The following is a 25,085-nucleotide window of genomic DNA, read 5'->3' as shown; positions in this document are numbered from 1 at the left end:
GGGCTGGATGAAGCACAAGCTGGAATCAAGATTGCCGGGAGAAATATCAATAACCTCAGATATGCAGATGACACCACCGTTATGGCAGAAAGTGAAGAAGAACTAAAGAGCCTCTTGATGAAAGTGAAAGAGGAGAGTGAAAAGTTGGCTTAAAACTGATTCAGAAAGCTAAGATCATGGCATCCAGTCCCATCACTTCATAGCAAATAGATGGGGAAACAGGGAAAACAGAGATTTTATTTTCTTGGGCTCCAAAATCACTGCAGATGGTGACTGCAGGCATGAAATTAAAAGACACTTGTTCCTTGGAAGAAAAGCTGTGACCAACCTAGACAGCATATTAAAAAGCAGAGACATTACTTTGCCAACAAAGGTCTGTCTAGTCAAAGCTATGGTTTTCCCAGTTGTCATGTATGGATGTGAGAGTTGGACTATAAAGAACATCCAAAGAATTGATGCTTTTGAACTTGGTTTGGAAAAGACTTCTGAGAGCCTCTTCGACTGCAAGGAGATCAAACCAGTCAATCTTAAGGGAAATCAATCCAGAATGTTCGTTAGAAGGACTGATGCTATAGCTGGAACTCCAATCCTTTGGTCACCTGATGTGAAGAACTGACTCATTGGAAAAGACCCTGATGCTGAGAAAGACTGCAGGCAGGAGGAGACAGGAAGGACAGAGGATGAGATGGTTTGATGGTATCACCGTAGATGGACGTGAGTTTGAGCAAGCTCTGGGAGTTGGTGATGGACAGGGTTCATGCTGCCGTTCATAGGGTCGTAAAGGGTTGGACATGACTGAGCAACTAAACTGAACTAAACTGGGTGGGGTCCTACTCTGTAGTTGGGTGCATCAGACGCCTGATAGACCAACCTCTATTATCCAGCTGCCAGTGCTGGCATGTGGGGATGGAGAGGCTATGGTGATGGCTCTACCCTCTACACATGACTCAGCAGTATTGCCTTGCTTCCTTGGCTCCCGGTCTCCTCCACAGGCATTTCCCACCACGATCTCCTCCCTCACATCCCCTCAGTCTGTCTCTCAGCAGTCAACAGTAGCCTTTGCCTTGGGATTGCTCCTCAATCTCTAAGCTCCAGCTCCTAGCCGCTGCTGCGCCTTCTAGGGGCCCTGCATCCCTAGGTACATGTGGCTGCGGCAAGGACCGTCTGATCTTCATTGCATCTAGGCTGCCACAGATCAGCTGTTTCACTCTCAGCCTCACTCTCAGACTTAAATGTTTCTCCTCTGACTCAGACAGTTGCCCCGATGTGGGGCTTGGACCCCTGCTTCAGTTTCCCCACCCACTGAGGGCAGGGCCAGTTCTAGTAACTCTCCTGTTTTTCCCCCTGGTTCCTTCGTCCTACCAAGTTTTGCGTGGTTCTATATATTCTTTTCCTCTGGTCAGGTCCTCCTGTCTGCTCTCCGCTGGTGTTCTGCATGAGTTTCTGTGTCTGACAGTGTATCCCTGATGTATCCGTGGAGATGTACTCCACATCCCCCTCCTCCTCCGCCATCTTGTTCTCTAATTGTTTTTTTAGGATAGTTTTGGATATATAGAAAAATCAAGCATATGTTGCAAAGAGATCTCATATACCCCACATCCAGTTTCCACTATTATCCACATTTTATAGTAGTATGGTACATTTGATGTAGTTGGGCTTCCCTGATAGCTCAGGGATTCCACCTTTAGTGCAGGAGATCCCGATTCAATTCTTGGGTCAGGAAGATCCTCTAGAGAAGTGATAAGCTACCCACTCCAGTGGTCTTGGGCTTCCCTCGTGACTCAGCTGGTAAAGAATCCGCCTGCATTGCGTGAGACCTGGGTTTGATCCCTGCGTTGGAAAGATCCCCTGGAAAGGGGAAAGACTACCCACAGTATTTAGGCCTGGGTAGTTCCATGAACTGTATAGTCTGTGGGGTCACAAAGAGTCGGACACGACTGAGTGACTTTCACTTTTTGTTATAGTTGATGAACTAATATCAATAGATTATTATTAACTAAATTCCATGGTTTATTCAGATTTCCTAAGCTTTTACCTAATATCCTTGTTCTGTTCCAGAATTCCTTTTCATGTTTCTCATGTCTCCTTAGGCATCGCTTGCTGTGATAATTTCCCATACTTTCCTTGTTTTTGATGACCTCAACAGTTTGAGGAATGTGGCTGAGATACTTTGCAGGATGCTTCTCTATTGGAGTTTAAAATGTTTCTCCTATTTACACTGCAGTTATGAGTTTTGGGGAGGAAGATCACAGAGGTAAAATGCCATTTATGTCACATCATTTCAAGAGTATATGTTCTTAATAATATTTACTACTTGACATTGACCTTGATCACCTGGCTGAGGTAGTGTTTGTTAAGTTTTTTTTTCACTGTTAACTTATTCTTTATTTCTCCTCCTTCTATACTATCTTCTTAGAAGGAAGTCACTGTTGCTTAAACTAAAGGAATTGGGCTCTCTCTCCTTGAGTCAGAATATTTACATAAATCTTTTGGGTTTCTTCTACATAGATTTGTCTCTTCCCTCCTATTTATTGATTTGATCATTTACTTAAATAGTATGGACTCATGGATATTTATTTTATACTTTGGGTTATAATCCAGTGTTACTTATTTTATTACTTATATTTTCCAGCATTGGCCATTTGAAGCTCTCCACTTGGTTCCTCTGTCCCTTTGACATACTGCTGTCAGTGGAGGTGGAGTTTATTTGTTTTATGTCATTTCCTTAACCTTCGGGCAATGCAAGATGCGCCACATTCATCTTGTCAATGTCCTGCTCAGTTCCAGAATCAGCCATTTCTTCCAAAAGCACAGGTTCAGTTCACTGAAGCCTGGTGTCAGAAACCGAAGTAGGTGTGTGCTCGTTGTTTCCTTTGGGTCCTCTTAGCTGACGAACAAGAAATGCATGCGTGTAAACTAACCCATGTATGTGCACGTATCTAGACACATTTCTCTATTTCATCATCTTATAGTGAGCGGCATGTGAGCTCACCCTGATGCCTCCAACGCTGATTCATTACCACAGGGTGGTTCTAGTGGCTAGCCTTCCTCATCTATAAATTCACATTCCAGCCGTGAGAAACCTGACTCCCACCATCCACCAGCCATTTGCTTAGTTGTTCAATTCCAGAGTGTACATAGCAGTATCCAAATTATTCATCTGTACCCCTTTGGTGGGGAGAACTGTTTTTTAGGAGGATATACTCCGCTTTCAGACTTCACTCATTTCTAAGTCCCTGAGGTCAATACCTTTTCTTCCCATTCCCTTCCTGAGGTGATTGTATATGTTTGTAATATGGTGTATGTATTTGTAATATGATGTATACATTTGTAATATGGTTAGAGTTTTTTTCGTCATAATCTGTCTTCTTTACTGGGATCCTCCAACTTCTTAAATTTAAATTTGCACATATTAAGGTTTATTCTTTGTGTTGAACGGTTCTGAGTTGTGACAAATGCCTGATGTCATGTTGTTGAGGGAGGTCATCAAGAGGATGTGACCACCTGTTGGCCTGAGAGCTGGACCCAGGAAACAAGAGGCTCCTTACCCCCACCCCTGCCCTTAGAATATGCATTCGGCTTGCTTTTTCCACTCCCAGAAGCTGGGATCCTGCCTAGAGATGATAATGAGGTATTGAGACTGCCTAGATGGTATATGTGACTAAACTCAGTTAAAGCTTCTGTGTTAACTTTTAAGATTTGGGTGGGTTGCAGAGATCTAGTTGCCCAAGATAAGTCTCGTCAATTGCCTTGTTTGTTAAAGCCACCACCTGCCACTCTGGAGCGGTTCATCTCTTTCTTAGTTATCTCCTTGCCCTGTTTGGATGGGAGTTGGGGGGCTGGTTTCAGATGGCATTTGAGGTTGTGAACTAACACATGTTCTGACTCTACAGAATAGTTCAACACCCTAAAAATGCTTTTATCTATCCATCTCTCTCCACCTTCCTCTGCACCCCAGACAACTAGTGACTTTTCTTAATGTCTGTATAGTTTTGCCTTTTTCAGAATGTCATGTAATTGGGATCATACAGTGTATAGTCTTTTCAGACTGGCTTCTTTCACTTAGCAGTATGCTTTTCTTCTAGGTCTTTCTGCCTCAATAATTCATTTGTTTTCCTTTTGAATAATACTTCATTGTATAGATATACCACCATTTATAGTCACCTGTTGAAGGAAATTGGTTCTTTCCATTTGGGGGCAGTTATGAATATCGCTGTTGTTCTATGCATAGGCAGGTGTTTATGTGGACGTTAGTTTTCAAACTAATACCCAGGAATGTGATTGCTGGACCATTTTGCACAACTGTATTTAATGTAAGATACTGTCAAACTATTTCAAAGTGGCCATACCACTTTGCATTTCTTTCTTTTTTTAGAAAAAATTGTGGTTAAAAACATAAACAAAAAGTCTACTCTCTTTAACAAATGTTTAAGCTTGCAATACATGTCTCAGATGGGAAACAGTCTGCCTGAAATGCGGGAGATCCAGGTTTGATCTCTGGGTCAGGAAGATCCTCTGGAGAAAGGAATGGCTACCCACTCCAGTATTCTTGCCTGCAGAGTTCCATGGACCGAGGAGCCTGGTGGGCTGCAGTCCATGGGGTTGCAGAGAGTTGGACACGACTGAGGGACTCACTTTTTCACATGTTGTTAACTCTGCATGCACTGCTGCGAGCATTGAAACACTAGCCCTGGACAGCAACTCCCTACTTCCCCGTCCTCCAGTCCTTATCAATCCCCATTCTGCTTTCTGCTTCAAGAATTGGACTGCTTTTGGTATTTCTATAAGTGGAATCATGCAGCCTTTCTCCTATAGCTAGCATATTTCATATGCTTACCATAATGTCCCCAGGATTTCCTTCTTTTCTGAAATGCTGAATAATATCCTATTATATGTATATACCACATTAAAAAAATCCATTAGTCTATCAATGGACAATTAAATGGCTTTTCACCTCTTGACTATTGTGACAAATGCTGCAGTTAGCATAGGAGTGCAGATGTCTTTTCAAGAGTCTATTTCCAATTCTGGATAAATACCTTGACATGGGATTGTTGAATGACACGGTAGGTCCATTTTTAAGAAATCTCCATACCATTTTCCATAACCATGACATCATTTTACATTGCCATCAACAGCACACAAGGGTTCCAATTTCTCCGTATCCTGGGCTGGTACTAGTGACAACACACACACACACACACACACACACACACACACACACCCTACCTTCCGCTAGCTTCTTATATCTATAATCCTTATCATAACTCCTAAACATGCTACATATATGTTCATTATTTTCTAGTTTAAAACTGGGTGGCCATTTACTTCCTCCATTGTATTATGTCATCCTCTGGAAATAGTAGCTAGGTGTTGAATGTCTAAACCCTGTTACTCTGCAGGTCAAATCTCTGATGATACAAGTGCAGATTCTCAGTTTTTGCTGGATGGAAGTTAAAGCCATCTCTAGGCTGGAATTTAGACTCTTACTGAAAAGCTATTCTACTAATCACCAATTAATGGATAAATGAGCTTCACACCTTTTGTCAGTTCATTATTTTATTGTCAACATATTATTATTTGTGAAGGGAGAGAATGAGTTCAGAGGTTGGAAGTCTTCAAATTAGGAAAGACTGACAAATAGGCCGACTCTACTATTCTTATTTACAGTGGAGATTTTTAAAAGAAAAATGACATAATGCACCTCACAAATGGATGCTATTAAAATTCATTTTAGGCATCATTTTTCAAATACAAGGAAACTTCATTTCTTCTTTTTAATTCCCTAATATATAAACACTTCATATGTTCAAATGTTTGTAAGGCATGTTATCTTAAAGAATATTAAAAAAAAAATCAAAGTGGTATAGAAATAAGCTCCTGGAAAAGTGCTGGTATTTTTTTCCCCAATTGTTGGATAATACTGCAAATAATTTCTTCCAAATAAAGGGATTTTGTTTTGTATTAAATTTTATAATAAAAGCTCCCAAACAATAGATTCAGAATTCTAAACATTTTTAAGGATTATAAAAAGATATGCCTGAAATCTTGCATGTTTTTAAACAGTACAAAGTAAACTTTTTATATGTAGGCATTTTTAATAAAAAAATTTTATTTGTGTTTTAGGATTAACAGGCTAACATAAATTGTACATATTTACAGCAGTAAACTACATTTCAGAAGCTGCACAACGGCCTTTGTTAAGTATAGCTGATGGTTTTCGACACCAGCCTTCAAACATGTTTTCTTCCTTTCATTTGCTGCAACACTGAAAACCTTGTAGTACCAAAGCAAAGAAAACAGCAACTTATTTTATAGCAAAGCCACATTATTAACAAAATACTGAGTAAACTACAGTCCCGTGACTGCTAGGGTATGAGACTGTTAGTCCTGAAATCGAGAGCACAAGCATTTCTTGTGTCCATACCTGATTGCATGAAGTTGAGTTTGCATTTTAGAAGAATACACGATTACTCAATGAGTGATGAATAGAAAAAGGCCATGGAGGGTAGAAGGGTCAGGAATCAGAAGACACTGAACTTCTTCGTCACTGATTCATTGCTAAGAGGAAAACCTATTTCTTCCATGTGTATAAATCAGTCTACAGGCTTCATGGATTTTGTCCAGAGATCATTTTTGAGAGAGCCTAATGTCAAATACTTTAAGCATGTAAAAAGGAATTAAGGAAATGGTTAGGGATTTAATCAAATCCCTAACAGAAAGGGTACAAACAAAGCACACTGTATGAAAGTTTGATTTCAAATGTATAAAGCAAACTACAGAAAATCACAAGTTTCGTTAGAACAGCAGTTTCAATCAGAAAATACAGCATATACTGATACAAAATAGAAAGTTGAATTATAAAAGTAAGGAGTCTACCTTTTCTTTCTTGGCATTAGTTAAACCTGTCTCGTTGCATTAAGATTTTTATAAGTTTCCAGAAATACTCATTCTTGCCATTCAGCCTTTTAGTGGTCTGGTAGGTATACAAAATATCTGCTTATGTATGAAAGCATATGCTTATGTCGAAAGAGCAAAAGAACATTAAAATAGTATAATTTATATACCTTTGTAAATAAAGTTCTGCCAGCTGAAAAATAGAGATGGAGAAAGGGGTTATTTACAAGAACTGTAATACCATTCAGGAAATGAATTAGCTAATTCCTGTTCAATTAGGAGGGTAGTAGACAATTCAACAAAATGATTAATGGAGACTAAAAAAGCACAAGGAACAAAACATTCAACATCTTTTAACATATTTGGTGAGTTTAGCATAATGGATTTTGAGAGGCAAAAGAAGGTATGCATTTCTCTCTGTATACACGTAGCACCTGCTTTTGAAAGATCCAGTTATGTAGTACAGTGTGCTGTGAATTAAGATAGCAGGAAAGTTCAGCTTATGTTTGGAGTCAATCAAGTTTTAGGTAGGGTGGTAGCCAAAGAGGTGTTCCATTGCTGGCAAGATAGTTATTTTCCCAATCTTTAGCCTAGTGAGTCCTGCTTTCCCAAACCTCTTGAGTCATCATCTAAAGATCTTTGCCTTAAGAGTTTCCTTGGATAAAATCAGAGTGAAACAATTATTCAGAGATGATTGACAGCCAGGAGAATTTTCAAGCAAGCCACCCTAACCGAGGTGAGTTTCTCTTAAAAACAGTTTTATTTGTATTGAGACAGTATTAAAGCTTCCCCTTTACATTTTCATTAACCTTTTAAATGACATGACACATTATTTCACATTAGTTAGTAAGATTCCATCACAATGGCACAAAATGCTGCCTGGTGGTCAAAAACAAAAAGCTTACTTAAAGATGTCAAAAAAAAAAAAGTCCCTGTAAACATTAATATTATTTGGGATATCCAAAACCCTCATGCAATCTTGACTTTGTAAGAATGCCACTTTATTTTTATCAAGGGAGTTATTGATCCTCTCTAAAATAAGGACTTGAGCAACACAGTCAATGAATATATGTGTAATCAAGGGGCTTCCGTCTAAATGTCTTGGCGACATTGTTGCAAAATAGAAAATAGTTCAAGCTTTATCCAGTGAGTATTTAAAAAAGATGTAAGAAACATATTAACATGAAATTGATTAGCTTAAAAAAAAAAGCGGATATACTGCAATTCAATGTAATTGGGGAAATATCAAGTGGAAAAATACATTATCTAGTAAAACTGGGATGGCTGGTTGCCACTCTGAGGTAAGGCTTGCAGATGATATTTTTATGAAATAGTAAATACTATATGTAACAGGAGACCAGGGAAGTTAACAATTGAAAAGAGAGGGGCAGAAAAGGTATTTCTCTGCACATCTATTTTATGCAGTCTTGAGGGACAGTGGTGCATGTCAAGAACTGCCCATCCCCCTTAGATAGTTTTAAACCTTCTATTTATTTCTTGGGATTTGGTGTGCCATACTCTGGGAGGATTCTCTAGAATTCACATTGTAATGTTCTGATTATGCAGTATAGTCCCAGCTTCAAGAGTAAACACCTCGTAGAATCTAAATTCAAAGGTTTTAACAAGCCAGACTTGGGTAAATTAGGGGAAAATGAAACTTTGAATAAAAATTTTCTTTTTCCATAAAGGAAAAGCAGCAGTAATTAGCCTAGGAAGTCAAGACCTGCTAGACTGGGATCGAGAATGGTGGCATTAGGATTTGTATAGTCATAAGCAATGAAAAAATTCTCAGTGACCACTTGGCACAGAGCCTAACATGGATTCAACTGCAACTTTGACTGCATTTTAAAAAACCCATTTAGAGGTTGTAGACACAGGCTCTATGGGACTAAAAGTAACCTGGGGGAGGGTGTAGGTGACACGTGTTTCACAGGTATTGTATATAATCCTGAAGTAATATCCATTATGGAAATGTGCTTCTCTATGGCTGCATTTAGCAACATAAAGTTATTAAATAAGCAGGTACAGACTCTACCATGGACAGACGGTAGGACAGATGGTAGGATGATGTTGGCCTGATTCATACTCCAACATAAGGGAGGAGCTGTGAGGAGGCAAATTTGGGTATTGAAGGCAAAATGTAAAAATTCAAGCACAGCAACAAGAACATTTTGGGATGACAGGTGACCATTGCTGTGGAAAGGAAGGGAAAGCCTGAGGATTAGCTTGCTTGAAGCTGAGGAAGGGGAATGGTGAGAAATGAAATGAGTGATGAAGAAGACTGAGGCCAATCATGAATGAAGGATTCATAAGGAGCCAGGACATTTTCTCCAAGGTGTTAATGTTAACATTAATATTTCCCATACCCTCCAGATGTGGGAATTACGAGACTTCATAATTAGTATGACTGTATAGCTCATCTCAATGGACAGTTTTGAGAGTGAAATGATCTATTAATAATTCTATGCTGGCACTATCTCAGGCAAACGGGCACACTTCAGGCTACTCAGGTGTGGCACAAACCAGTCCTTCTGCATGTTCCCTCGAGAGAATAATGAAAGGCTTTTGTGTGAGGGATGGAGGAGAAGGATTAAAAAAAAAAGAGCAAGAATGTTTACTGGGCACAGTATAGAGCTGTTGAGAGGGGAAATTGCTCTCTTTTCCCCTATTCTCCACTATCTTTGGACTGCCCACAACCTGGATCATCACGGTAAAAAGATTAATTCCAGACAGTGTAGTGAGTAGAAAAGTCTTTGCCTTTGGAGCCAAGAAAAACAGGTTGAATACTAACTCCATCAGTAACTAGTTATCAGATCTTGGGTTAATCACTTAGCCTATTTGATCCTCTATTTCCAGATCCTGGTATTGTCATCATATTCACAACATTGTAGTGAAGGTCATATTAGGAAATTATGGGTAGGAAAGTACTTTCTGATGCCTTAGACCAATGTGTGACAGTCATTAGGTATCTAGCCAAAAGCCATTCTTCCATCTTTTTGTTAAATATTTTCCATCCCACCCCTTTGCCCCAGGCACCAGACAGGGGTGGGGCAGGGGGTGAGGAGGGGGGGTGGGAGTGGAGTGGTTAATGTTGTAAACCAGTCATGATAATCCCATTCCTTTTACCAGAGACAGTCCAGGAATGAATGTGTACTCAAACCCTGGCCAGTGGGACAAGAGAGAAAACTGTTGGGGGAGTGTTTGGGGAAAGATGTCCTTGCTCCTAAAAAGAAACCCAAAGCAGAGCTCTCCTATATTTCTTCCCCTTGAGATGAATGCATGAGTGTGGCCACTTTGCAGCCATAACTACCTTACTTCTAACTTAGTGTTATATGAGATAACATTTTGATTGCTAAAGTTACTTTTAGTATCTTTTGTTAACTTGCTTCTGAATGAATTCTAATTGATATATATGTTAATAAGTACTAATCTCAACTTGATGAAAATGTGAAGATTTAGGATTGCTTTTCTGTTTTGAAAAAGATAAAATTAAATTTGAAACCATCTCTAGGTAAAAAGTAGGGAAACCAGAAAAAGTAGTATTTACTCACTTCTTTAAGTGGAGTGATGAGTTGTTGTAGTTATTTAGTCCCTAAGTCACGTCTGACTCTTTTGCGACCCCATAGACTGTTGCCCGCCAGGCTCCTCTGTCCATGGGATTGTTCAGACATGAATACTGGAGTGGGTTGCCATTTCCATCTCCGAGGGATCTTCCCAACCCAGGGATTGAACCCACAATTCCTGCTTGGCAGGCAGATTCTTCACCACTGAGCCACCTGGGAAGCCCCAGTGATGAGTACACCTGCACATAGGAAATTTTTATAGGATATGTGAGGTTGAGGGGCAGAATATTAAGTTAACTTTACAAAAAAGAGACTGTCTCCTTCATAGACTGGCCTATGATGGAAGGGAAGAATTTCTAGGCAGTCTTAACAGTTTTAAATCGCCAGGGGCTCTCAGGAGAATCAGGGAAGTTGAGAGGTGGAAAGTTATCTTATAAAATAGGGGGAAAAAAGTTAAGAACATCCTGGTGCAGAGAGCTCAACGAGGATCTTGTTCAGAGACTGGAATGGAAAGGATGTATGCTCTAAAAAATGTGAATAGCTAGAAATGCTGATTGCAATTTGGTAAGTAAACTTTCAGTTTTGCCATGGCTGTACCTAAAACATTTGGCAGATTTAAGTATTTAAGTGGGGGGTGGGAAGAGGTGGGAGAAGTGGGGCAAAGAGAGTGGATAACAGACCTGAAATCTTTTCCAACAGGTGAGCAGCAGTTTCTCGCCTGAGAACTCCACCCTATCTGCTTACTCCCCTTCCAGGACAGGGACAGTGTCTGGGAGGGGAAGGGACATTGATGGGCGCTGTGACAGTATTTCTGCTCAGATGCTGCTTAGAAGTTGGCTTTTCCACTCAGGAGGGTCATTTCATGACCACTTCCTGACTGAATTAGAAAGAATGGTCTAAGGAGTCAACATCTTCCAGATATCTGAAAATAGAAAACATGGTGATTTATGTTGTCTGAGACTCTCCAGTGCTATGAAAGGGCAATATTGTAGTGTAGATGATTACTAAAATCATAAAATATTTTTTTGCCACTTGCCTGAAAATTTAACTGTATATTCTCTCTCTATATATATTTAGAGGAATATCAAGTTTTGAATTCAGTTCACTTTACACCAGATAGCTTACTCCCAAAGACATGAGACAAGGAATATTACTAAATTTGTCGGACTGTGTTAGCAGGGGCCACGGGACTCCTTTATCTTTCTGGTAACCTCCTGTACAAATGCACCTCCCCAAAATTCCCTTTGAAATTTAGTTCTGGAAGGGGAATGGGAGGTCATCTGGTGATATGTCCAAAGTTACACAGCTGGGCTATAATAGTGACAGCATAAAGTCAAGGTCACAAAATCCTAACTCCAAGGTATTTTCCATTCACTATAATTTCCTTCTCCCCACCATGCAGCTCATTTGTACTTAACTTTTTAATGTTAGGCTATATATCACTTGGTATATGTTTGGAGAACTTTCTGTTCTCGAAATGTAGAAATGTTGTCTGGAGGAAAAAGATGTTCTACATATTTTATCAGGCCGCTTTAGACAGTTTGCATTATGACCTGTCCAATTACTAACTATATCTAATGTCTGCTAGAAGGCTGAAGGTAGGGTAATACATAGAAGTGGAAATTTGTAATGGGAATCAGATACAGAAGGGAGGAAGTAGGTCAAATTCCTAGAGAATAGCCTGTAACTGGTGGTATGCTATGTAAATGTTTAGACATTCTAGGAGGAATAATAATAGATGTTTAAATGGTGTACAATTAAGACTGAAGAAGTACATGAATAAACAAGTTTGGTGTAAAAGAATTGATACAGGGACTTCCCTGGTGGTCTAGTGGTTACGAAGCCGCCTTGCAATGCAGAGGACGCGGGTTCAATCCCTGGCCCAGGAACTAAGATCCCACATGCCTGTGGGCAATAAGCCATCACGCCGCAAGTTCTGAGTCCATATGCCACGACCACGAGTCCTCGTACTGCAAGGGAAGATCCCGCATGATGCAGCAAAGATCCTGAGTGCCGCCCACTAAGACCTACTGCAGCCAGATAAATAAATACTAAAAAAGAATTGCTATAGTGTGAATTCACCACATTACAACTGTAAGGAGATGGTCTTATCATTAAACTTTGGTGTAATTTTTCTAGGTTTGAGCTAATGATTTTTATTTACAGTTTATTTTAAATCAGCGTGGGAGAGAGAAGGGTTAGGTTAACATGTGTACTCTTCATATAAGGGGCAGAAAAGCAGAAAAGAGAAATGATCCAAGGCATTTCAGGAGAGGCTGCCATGATTATGCAGCCTACCTCTACAGCCCTGTCAAAGCCAATAAGAGTCAGAATTTGGGGAAATTATTGACATTCATTACTTCTGTAGATTTCATTGAAGATATGCAGTGTAAGTCCAAAGAAGCTTAAGCTTTCTGCTATTCACAGACAAGACAGCTTGTGAGGATTTGGAAATGAAAAAGGAAAAATAAATGAACTGAATTCATTGGGTTAAGGCATGCAACATGATGGCAAATGGCACTGGGAAGGAATGGACACAAAAGAGGTAATCTGCTTTTCATTGCCAGACTTGCAAATGCATAAACATATCATATTTGAATAATTTTTACCTCTAAAAAATTATAGAAGAAAATGTTCCCCCTTCCCTGCTTTTCTTCAAAAGGAAACCCGGGGAGAAGTAGGAGTCAGACTGCAATACTGATTGCTCTTATTTATCCTTTGACTTCTAACCCAACTGATTCAGAAACATACTTTTTTCCCCACACTGAATTCCTATTGAAACCTTGGTGATGAGTGCTAATTGCTCTAGGGTGTGCAAAGTACAGAGGCCAACTAGGAATGGTTGCCAGTCCCTTGATGTACCAAGAACTTTTGAAGTACGAACAATGAAACAAAACAAAGAACTGTTAGACTTCTTCAGTTTGAATAAGGGAATTCTTGCTTTGGAAAAATAAAAACAAACACAAAATGATGCTTATCCTTCCAGGCACTTAGTATTTTCTAGTTTGCAATTTGTCTATGGAAAAGGATTTCCTTTCAAATGTTTGTGAAATGGCAGCCTCTAATAATGAAGTTTTCTGACAGTTCAGTTGATTTCAGTTATCTGGAAAAAGCAGGATTTAGACAAAATCATAATGTATTCTGGACCTGGAAACTGACTTGATTAATTTCAATAGGACATTTTTCTTACTCCATTGATGGTGGATCCTAGGTGGCACATTTTGGAGTCAAAATGTCTCACGACAGCTCCTTGCACTCAAAATGCTGGCAATAAAAGGCCTACCTTGCTAAATTCCTACCTGCAAGAAAAATGTTGTTTGCCCTCAAATATTGCCAAGAAACCAAATTATGCTCCTCCTTGCTCAGAATTTCTGAAGACACCATCACACTTTATGGGACTGCCAGTATCCATGGAAACACATCTTATGGCATAATATCCCACCATTCTGAAGGCTTTTTCAAGAATACCAGGACTTGGGAGAAATATATTTGAGAACATTTAATTACCAGATTCTCTCTTAAATTTGACTAGTACATACCAAACATATCTTTGACACTCAGTTTAAAAAGACTTGTCTTAATACCCAGTCCATTTATACCAGTATTTCTTTTTACCTTTCAAAAACAGTGACATGGTTACCTCTGGATCTTTCAGGGTTGAGTCAACCAGTTGGTGTTATCAATGTCACTGGCTATCTCTTCCTTTTCTCCTTCCCATCATTTGTACATTTGACTGTTTACCCTAATCAACCATCCATCCATTTATATTCTTGTTAAAAGTTCTGGGAAACCTTGTGGAAGGAAAGAAGGTAGAAGCTAAAGCTATTGGTGCAAATGAAGCTTTCTATTCCCTGCGGATTTTGACCACATCTTCCATTCCTGACCCCCTCAAGAGCTTGGGTAATTCAGCATCTGAATATATGAATAGCCACAGATGAGTGATAAAAACACGTCTACTTTTCATGGCATAGTTCCGGGGGCGGCTCGCTAAGGTTCTGCTGGTGTGCTGTTCCCAGGCCCGCAGGGTGCAGCCTTCTTGGCAGCCCCAGGCCCTGTCAGTGGGGTTGGAGCATGAGGCAGTGATCAGAGACCCCTGGCAGAACTACACAACTGCACACACACAAGGGCAGAGAAGGAGCAAGAGCTAAAAGGATTCTGGTTTGGGCCCAAATCACTAGTCATTTCACTTCATGAAAAAAAAGCAAGTGCCTTTTAAGCTGACATTATTTACAATGCTCAGAGTTTTCAGACATCCACCCAGAAGCAGAGGATCACCACGCCACAAGGAACATTTCAATGAACTATGTACAGAATTTACAAGGAAGTTTACATAATATTCTACATTCCATTAACAACTTCACCTCTGTGTTGACTGTTTGCTGATCTTGTTTTTCTGTCCTCCTCGTCCCAGTAACTGCTGATTGAACCAACGTGAACAAATGCTTGCCCGTTTCTTTACCCTAGCTCCTGGGATAAATATTTGATTACATTTTGTTCAGAAAAGGAAAAAAAAAAAAAAAACTGTGGCATATCGCCCTTTGTAAAATACTATTCAAAATGGTCCATATAAGAAATCTTGGAGATCTTTTCCTTCTAGCATTATAAATAGATCTTTTTTTAGTTTCTTTGTTTCACTTGGCAAATTTTGATTGAGCTCTTTCTGAAATGAATATTTATAAAGTAGTCATTGATTTTAGAAAGATGGAATTTAGTCAACATTTCTGTGTATTGTACATAGTGCTTTTTAAGGAAAGCCTATCCTTGGATCCATAAACCAAACTTTATTCTCTGCACCACATTTTCTCTTTGCATTTTCAAGATCCTTCATTGATTGTAATGCACAATAAACATGGCGTATATGAAAACACATATCATTTAGTCAACAGAATCACCAACCAGTCTGCTGTTGCTATTTGGCAATGGAGAGGGTGGAGGCAACAATCCTGGATAATTCAAGCCCAAAATACATCTTTACCTGGGTCTTTGCCTCACAAAGCTGGTGAGTATAATGCACACGTCACCCCTGGTATTTTTTAAGTCAAGAAACTTGACTGGTAGAAATGAGTGTGTAGTCATCATTGTCAAATGAATGATGAGATTTCTGCTGGGTCCACACAGCTTAAGTCTATGACAGTTTATATCACAGTTTGTGAACATGGGGTCCCTGGGACATGACTGTGGCATGAGAGAGTGAGTCCATGCAATATTTAGCCTCCACTGCCACTTGGATAACTTAGGAGATTATGGCTATTTTCATGGCTAAAAGAAAACAACCTTTAAACAGTAACACCTCTAGAAGGTAATGATCTGAATCTTTCAGGAATGGGGACCAGTTTGAGGGTACTTGAGAAAGTCTAGCAACTTTTATGTTTTATGTCCATCAGTTGGGGTGAGACAAGGCAGACAGGCAGAGAAGAATTTTTTTCTGTGTACTTTTCATCCTGGAAAAAGAGTGGGTGGGGACCAAGGAGGAGAGGATTTGGCTAGGAAGTATCCAGATGAAGGAAGTGGGGACAGAGGTTATTAATTAGAAATAGGCAGCTTTTCAATTTTTCTGGCTGTCACTGCCTCTAAAATCAGAGATATTGAACAGGATTTGTGTCTTACTTGCTGTGCCTGTCTACATCCAGAAGGGCACACCGTGACACCATTTTGTACCTGATAATGGATTCAGGCTTACTAGTTTTACATTTTACAAAGGATAAGAGATAAGAATTCAGAATGTTCTTTTTCTCTCTGAGATGCTTTACATCTAAAACTACAAGCATCAAATTCTTCAGACTTTTAAGGCAAGATAATAATAATAAAATTATAAATTACTCAATCTTTTCCAAGAAGAATGAGCTACACAAGTAAATAAAGAGAAATTGTTTTGCTATGGAACACGGATCAACAGATACTTCATTTCTGAATTAGCATTTCATCCTTAAACACTTTTTAAAAGAGTTTTTACATCAAAATGATTCATTCCTGTTAGGTATCAGCCAAAAGTCTTCCATCCTGTGTTTAAAATAAATGACTACATGGTGGCTCCTGGGTGGTCACTGGGAATATTAACCTTACAATCACGGGTATGGCTACATCCCACTCTGTTTGGGCATTTCACTACGGAAAAGCATCTCACCCTGTCAAGGAACTAACTAATCAGAGTTCTGAAATGGATCGCTTCATCCCCAGAGGGTAGAGATTTCCTTGACGAGGGAAGTATGATTGTACAACTGAAAACAAATGAAATTTGGTCCCCATGCCTGATTCATTTCTCATGAAACTATTGAAATGATTTGTCCAGTTAAAGCAGTGTTTTTATTTTCTTACTAACATATATTATCTATAGCATAACTATTTTTTAATTTGGGGGTTCTCTTTTCCTCTTGCTTTCTAAAAGAACACTATAACTCTCTCCTTGGATTTATCAGTGCAAATTCAGCCTCCTCTTTTCAATTAAGATTATAATCTCTAGCAGCTGATGCTATTGTAAACAGGGGCCCTCATCAGCCTTAGGAAGAAAGCCAGGTCATCAAATGAGGCAAACCTCCCTATTATTACCTCAATTCATACCACATTTGTAGATCAGGTCCCAAATTGCCTTTATGACTAGTCGGTCAACTTTGGGTTTCACTCAGCCATCTTGCAAATGAATATGTAGAATTCTTATATACATACTCAGGCTGAACACACACTGCACAAAAATAATGAGGCTTTAATGACATAAATGAGATGAATCTCAATGGTAGTTGGTTGGATTTGATTAGAATTGTGTGTTGAGCTCTTGAGGGAGTACTCCTACTACGATGAGCAAAGTAACCCATGAGCAGAGATAAGGCAGAAGCAGTAATGATGGTGGAGAAGGGCTGTCATCTACGGGCTGTTGTAAATATCTGAAGGCTCGGTGATGCTGTTATCTGTGGTTTTGCTGTTTTGAAGGTTTTCTTTAAAACAGAGATCTGGCCTTGAAGGGGAATGAGACTAAAGTGGGTTATGTGTGCATTTCCTGACACATTCGTTTCACATGTTGGAATCCAGAGCTCAGAGAGCAGAGGCATACAGTGCTAGCTGAGAAACTAGCGCTATGCAGCCAGTGTGTCACCATTAGACACTGCTCTCTGCAAGGCTAAGAAATATATACTATTTGATTAAAGATTTGGCAGTTCCGGTAACTGCCCAGGCACCCTTTTCACAGCACATACGTCTTGCCTTCCTCATGGAAAGGGCAATATTTTTCTAAAGCAAAAATTCTTTCCACTCCTCTCTTCAAAGCCCACCTGCCCCAGCCCCCTTTCTCTTAATCTCTGAAGGAGGAACTGGGACAATGTGACGCCATGGCTTCATGGCATGAAGTCAAGTGATTCCAGGCTAAGAAAATAAGTCCAGGGCTGCTCATTTGAAATAGTTTACAAAATTAGTCACTGCCCCCCGAAGCTCATTCTTAACAAGAGGAGAAAAATGTTCCCAGTGGCCACCAGGTTGGATTCTCATGTTAATTTTAAAATCTCCCTGGAAGTCTGAGAAAGAAGCATTTTTCAGAATATCCAGCTTAAAGGTGGAGTGAAGATGGCAGGCTGAGTTTGTATAACCTGGGTTCCAGCTTGCCTATCTCTCCCTTTCTCTGTGGAGCAGGGACTCCTACAATGGACCTGGGGAAGATGGAGAGTGGAAAGGACTCTTCCTTCCTCTTCTAGGCTCCTTTTTGTTTTCCCTTCTTCCTGGAGATCTGTAACTTATCAATGGCTTTGTGTTTTTTCTTCTGAGATCCTGGAAATTGTCTTGTTTTTTGGCAGCAGGAGGTTGTTACAGCTCACCAGGAGGCCATGCACACCGAGGGCAGAGCCCTCTTTTCATTTGCATTTAAAAAACAATAAAATCCAGGGCGACTAGAACTGCTAAAGATCTACCTATCTAATTTCTCTCTGTGTGTGTGTGTGTGTGTGTTTGTAAACATGGCAATTAACGAAGCTCTGAAAGAGCCGATAACCTGGACCACAGTAGACTGGAAAAAAATAGGTTTTTTTTCTTTTTTTTTGAAGTAAACATGGTGCAGTGATAAAATTGATGTGCAAGACCTAAAACCAACTGGACGGTGAACCTCTTACCTCAAAAAGCACAGCAGCATCGCTGCGAGGGACCTGTGGGGTTAAAAACCGAAAGAGGAGGAAAGAAGTCGTTTAGGAACCATCGGGACAGACCTTAGTGCACATAGTAAAGCCAGTAAACGACGTTAAAAAGAGAAAAGGTGATGGGGAAGAACATTCGGGACCACTTGTCTATGGAGTTCACGTCAGTCAAGTCGGGGATTTTGACCTTGAGCTGCGAGGCGCGCCGGCGGATGCGCCCCTTGCCGCGCGCGCCGGGCCGGCCGAGCGCGCGCCCGTGGGCCTCGCGGCTGCTCAGCGGCCTGCGGTACTGGATGCTCGCGCTGTCGTAGGAGTACATGCCGGCCTTGGGGTCTCCCGCGCCCGCGAGCGCTTCCGAGCCGCTCGTCTCGTTCCTGATCTCCAGGGTGCTGAGCAGGATGTTGCCGTGGGCGTCGACCTGGCCGAGAAAGAGAGGCTCAGGCACAGCTGCCAGGACATTGGCTTGTTTGGGTTAACCTGCAACTGGTGATACTGCGTCGGGCTCATTACACCGTCTTGCTGGACAGCTGGTTCTGCCTGTCCCCTCGGTATCCATCTGTCTATCTAAGCTTCCCAGGTGGCACTGGTGGTAAAGAGCCCGCCTGCCAATGCAACAGCCTTAAGAGACACCAGTTCGATCCCTGGGTCAGGAAGATCTCCTGGAGGAGGGCATGGCAACCCATTCCAGTATTCTTTCTTGCTTGGAAAATTCCATGTACAGAGGAGCCTGGTGGGCTATAGTCAAGGGGTCTCAAAGACTCAGACACAGCTGAAGCTATTTAGCACATCTATCTATCATTTCTCTACCTACCTGTTGTCTGTCTACTATCTATTTATCTAATCCATCATCTATCAATCAATCTAATCTACAGTTTGTCTATGATCCATCGTGCATCTATGATTAATCTAATCCATCCATCCATCCATCTTTTATCTGCACTCACAAAACAGTATGTGTGTATGGAATATATATTATATATAATTTATATGCTATATATAGATTATGTAATTTTTGTTTTTCAAAACTACTATTCATTGAATCCATAGAAATACACTACATATAAAATGAAAAATGCCATATGTATGTGAAAAAATACCATATATGTGTATATGTACATGGCATTTTTCCTTGTTACAAAAGTGATACATGGAAACATTCAAAACTAGAAAGCAATCAGGAAACAAATTAAAAACTCATAATTTCACCTTCAGTGTCTGTTATCTTTAATATCTTGCTAAACCTCTGGTCTTTTTTTTAATCCATTTATGCTTCAGACAAGCTCAGCTAGCATATTTTGTTTTGTAATCTACTTTTGTCAGTTAAGAGTATAAGCTGGTCATCTTTTCATGTTAATAAATATTCCTCTGTGACATAAGGTATTCGTAGCCTATATGGATAAACCATAACTGAATCAATCTCTTTAGATGTTACGGCTTGCTTTGCTTTCATGGTATTAAATAAACAAACCTGAATAGATAGCTCGCGGAAACCTGCTGCACAGCACTGGAAGCTCAGCTTGGTGCTCCGTGATGACCTAGCGGGCTGGGGTGGCGGGGTCGGGTGAGAGACCCAGGAGGCAGGGGGTGTACATATACACTTAACTGATTCCCACTGTTGTGCAGCAGAAGCTAATACAACACTGTAAAGCAGTTATCCTCCAATAAAATATGAATAAATAAAAAATAAGCCTGCAAGAACACCTTTTAGCTAAATCTTTGTTCATACCCATCGTTATTTCCCCAGACTAAATTGCCAGAAGTGGAATGGATTCATTGGTCCGAAGGATATGCTTGACTATACTTTGATTTTTATCTCTCCACTGTTGTTCATTGTTGCTTCCTAGCGTTCCACTGATACCTAATCCAGGTTTCCTGGGTTTTCTCTATGCTATGCCCAGACACACACTTTTGGAACTACAGGAATTCTGAGTACGTTTGGCCTAACACATTGTGGCTTTAACTTTAAGCTGATGTACTTGCAAACTAACTTACCTGAAGGGGACATGGCTCATTCATGCAGATGAGTCTAAAGTACCTCCAAGGACAATATAGCAGGTAAATAAATAAAATAATAAATTAAGTAACTAAATAAATAAAAACTCTAGAGTTATTAGCACAGTGCCTGGCTTATAGTCAGTGCTCTATAAATGTTCCATCAATGACATTGATCTCAGTAACACTGTTGAAAGGGTTTAGTAGGCAAGCAGTGAACCTGGTGATGAAGAAAGAGAGAGAGAACCTTGGGGAGAGGCAGAGACAAACGGGAAGAAGAAAAGTGCAGAAGGTGAGATGTGATCGCGGCGTATCACAGGCAAGATAATCAGGATTTACTGTGTTCACCATGTGCCTAGCATTATGGTAGATGCTTCACGTATATTACTCATTTATTCTTACAACAACACACAGTCTCAAGTTTACATCCTGGTAGGTGCCAGACCTGAGATGACAACCCACGTTTTGTCTGATTCAGAGTTTATGTGGTTTTTGCTGAGAATGAACCACTTCACAGCCCTTGGCCATCATCACCTCCTGCAGTGAGTTTAGTGATGCAGTTGATAGATTTAAGCGTTTAGTTGGTCGGAGAGAGAAATGGTGATTGAATCTGGTCTCTGTTTCCCTCTCCTTCTCATCTGTCATCACTTCTCTCTGAGGCATTTTGCTGTAATAATGAGGCTCCCCACTATGCCCTCACCCAGGACATCTATTGGTTTCTTTATTCAAGGAATTATTATTATGTTTTGATATTGTTGTTAGTAACTATTATCTATTAAATCCTACTGTGTAACTTACCTCAGTATTTTTAAGAACACTATGAAATATATAACATTATTCTAGTTCAGCAGATGGGGAAACTGAGACTCAGGTTAAGTAAATTACCTAAGATTGAACAAAAAATAAGTAACCAATCTGGAGTTAAAACAGAATACTCTTTATCTCAAATATCATTTTTCTCTCCTCTTCACAGATTGTTGTTGGTATTCAGTCACAAAATCGTATCCAACTCTCTTTTCTTCAAGGCTCAATTTAAATTTTACTTCCTCTGTGTAGCTGTGATAGTAACCTCAGGCATGCTCTCTCTGTCCCCCTCTCTCCCGACCTTTATTGATTACTTACTCTGTGCCAGCTACAGTGCTAGGCATCAAGGATGCGTGCACACACGCGTGCACACACACACACGTATAATATAGTGTAAATTTATGGTGGAAAAAGTCATGCATGTGGAAGTTTCTGATACTAAAGAGGATAGCAGGGTTGAAGTGACAAGGAGAAAATTCTTGGATTCATTAAAGAAGGGACAAGTACATTAGAAGATAAGGTAATGCATGTGATTTGATTGTGAAACAGTCAAGAGAATCATCAAACATACATTTTGTCCTTGAGATAATAATCTCCTTAGAGATACAAGAATAAGACATAATATTGAAAGTGACAAAAGTTTTTAAGCAAATGCTCAGTGGTATAGTAGAGAACATGATTAGGGGTTCATAAAAGTGAGAAATCATTGGGATTCACAGAAGGCTTCATGAGGACCTGGGGCTTGTATTGAATCTTAGAGGGTGGGGAGAAGACAGAGCAAAGGACTAGAAGTTGAAAACTGTTCTCATCTTGGTTTTGTTATTAATTCAGTTTCCTCATCCATAAATGAGAGGTTTTCACTAGGTTATCTCACGGCTTGTTTCTAATTTTTTACAAACTTTGATTATGGAGAATATTCCAGGCAGAAGATACAGCATTCTAAAAAAAATTTTTTTGTAAAATGTTATCACTTGATCTGTATTGTATGCATCATTAAGTTACATTATTATGAAATCCCTTTAAAGTAAACAAGTTTCTAGAATTTAGAATCAGCCAGTGAAGCATACAGATGCTGCTCATTAAGCACAAGTCACAGCAAACAAGTTACATTTTATTAAGATATTTTGTTAACCTCGGTGCAAACTCAAAAGTATTAACACTTTTAAATTGCATGATGTTTATTAGTTTGTGCAAATCCCTTAAGTATTCTGTTATTGGCTAGAAATCATAGCTTTAAGTGGTTTGACATATAAAATATTGAGACCATTTCTGTAACTACCCCTTGAAAGCAGATTCGATTACTCTATAGTTAAATCAACATTACCGTGCTCTTTATCTAATAAATGTTTGTTGAGTGCCTACTTTGTGTTGGGCACTATTCCAGACACTGATGAAGGAATCAGTTCCTCCACAAGCAATAGAGCATCACACCCTACATTTTAGAATTTAAAAATCTTTACTAACAAAGCTCCTTAATCTTGTATTCTCCTTTACAAACGCTGTGACTGGCCCCCGTCTCCTGTGAAGTCACAGTGATAGTCGCTCAGTCGTGTCTAACACCATGGGCTGTGGCCCAGGCTCCTCTGTCCATGGGATTCTCCAGGCAAGAATCCTGGAGTGGGTTGCCAGGCCCTCCTCATAGGGTAGCTTATGTATGTCTAAAGGGTCTCCCTGGTGGCTCAACTGGTAAAGAATCCGCCTGCAATGCAGGAGACCCTGGTTCGATTCCTGAGTCAGGAAGATCTGCTGAAGGAGGGATGGGCTACCCACTCCAGCACTCTTAGGTTCATCTGGTGGCTCAGCTGGTAAAGAATCCACCTGCAATGCAGGAGGCCTGGGTTCCATCCCTGGGTTGGGAAGATCCCCTGGAGACAGAAAGTCTACCCACTCCAGTATCCTGAGCTGGAGAATTCCATGGACTCTGTAGTCCATGGGGTCGCAAAGTGTCAGACACGACTGAGTGATTTCCACTCTCACTTTCAAAGGCATCTCAGGCTAGAGCAGAACTCTTGATTCTCTCTCTTCTTATCCAACTGGCTACCCCCACCCAATGTCCCACTAGAATATCACTCCAGGGGGGCAGGGACTTTGTCTTATTCTTTATTTCTCCAGACTTGAGAAAAGTGCTTGGCACTTACACACATGGTCAGTAAATACCTACTGAATGAATGGATGATAGTAAAGGGGATAAAAGGTCATGATGGTTAATGTTATGTGTCAACTTGACTGGTCTATAGTGTCCAGTTATTTGGTCAAGCACTTGTCTAGATGTTGCTGTGAATGTATTTTGTAAGTGTGACTGCCATTTTCATCTAGCTCCTGTTAAATAAGATTTAGCCTGATGATCTGGGTGGCCTTATCCTATCCCTTAAAAGTTTCAAGAGTGAAAACAGAAGTTTCTCAGAGTAGAAATTCTGTCTCAAACCTGAAACAGAAATCCTGCTTGAGTTTTCAGCACACTCTACTGTTTTCGGACTTTCCAATCTCCACAATTTCATGAGCCAGTTCCTTAAAGTAAATCTCTTTTTGCAAGTATGCTGGTTCTGTTTCTATTGGTTCCAGTTCTCTGGAGAACCCTGAGTGATACGAAAGGGACGACAAAAATCAGGAGGGGCTGTAGCCCAGGGAACACTGACCTGCTGGCTGTGTTCCCTCTCAGCACAAACCCCAAGTGAATGCACAAGTTTCAGGTTCAACCTTTATTCTGCCCCTTTCATCTCATTCACCCTCTGCTTCTCTCTGCCCCCAACATTCCCAAAGAGTCCTTTGGGCTGTTAAAAATGTTGCCACTAACTAAATTGAACTGTTTAGGATGTTTTCAGTAGCTGAACTCATTACAGTGTAGTTGGAATAAAGTGTAATCTTGTTTTTAGTGGCAATTTTAAAATCTTTAAGAAATACCTCTGGGTTCAATCTACTTTGCAAACAGAAAGTGATTTCCTTGCTATTAACCAATTCAATTAGATTTCCATTTACTGAGAGGTTCTGAAGTCCAGGGGAGGAAGCCAAGAGAAGTGATGCTGGCCACAGAGTGGGCTGCCCACTGGAAGCCTCCAGTCGACTGAATGAAGCTGTCCGGCGTGCTCGCTGCCTTCGCCTGCAGAGCGTGGAGAGCCTGCAGCTACACCCTCGCATTGCTGATCCTGCTCAGATAACGAACCGCAGTTACGATATCACTGTCAGCCATTAGCTCTCACCAGAGCTGCCAAACCCCAGTCCTTTGGTCTCAAATTCCTGTAACATTTTTTCTTTGAGGGGAGCTGGGGGATGGGAGCTTTGCTGGAGATGATCTGCATATCTCTTTGCTTCTTCTGATGATATAGTGGCTGAAGTGGAAATATCATTTCAAGAAGCAATAGAAGGTTAGGTATGAACCTACATAAATCTAAACATTATGTAATTTGGGAACATTATGTAATTTGTTCATAGGAACAAAGGAAACACTTGGCAAATTTTCCAGAACATTACTCAGTTGATAAATTTTATCCTCAATTCCTTTCATTCCCTTGTTTCTCCCATCCAGTGTGTGAGCAGGTTGTAATGGCTCTGCTTTTAAATGCATCCTGATCATGATCACTTCTCCACATCACCTCTGGCCACATAATTTATCTTCCTTTTTTCCAGGACCAAAACCCTGTGGTCTTTTCTCTACATAGCAGCTGCAGTGATTCTTTCAAATGTAAAACAGAACTTGTCTTCTATTTGAATCTTCTAGCAA

At 40.2% G+C, this 25,085-nt stretch overlaps 1 protein-coding gene across 1 annotated transcript in view; it reads right to left on the bottom strand.

Moving 5' to 3' along the window:
- Positions 1 to 13,711: 13,711 nt before the first annotated feature.
- GABRB1 (gamma-aminobutyric acid type A receptor subunit beta1) overlaps positions 13,712 to 25,085 on the bottom strand; it is a 430,249-nt gene continuing 418,875 nt past the window's right edge. The window contains exon 9 of the mRNA XM_061164681.1: positions 13,712 to 18,989. Coding sequence (XP_061020664.1) covers positions 18,645 to 18,989 — 345 coding nt within the window. The 3' untranslated portion in view covers positions 13,712 to 18,644. The remainder of the gene's footprint in view (positions 18,990 to 25,085) is intronic.

Source organism: Dama dama, chromosome 17 (genome assembly GCF_033118175.1).
Source record: "Dama dama isolate Ldn47 chromosome 17, ASM3311817v1, whole genome shotgun sequence".
Lineage (NCBI taxonomy): Eukaryota > Metazoa > Chordata > Mammalia > Artiodactyla > Cervidae > Dama > Dama dama.
This window is presented reverse-complemented; position numbering and strand designations above follow the sequence as displayed.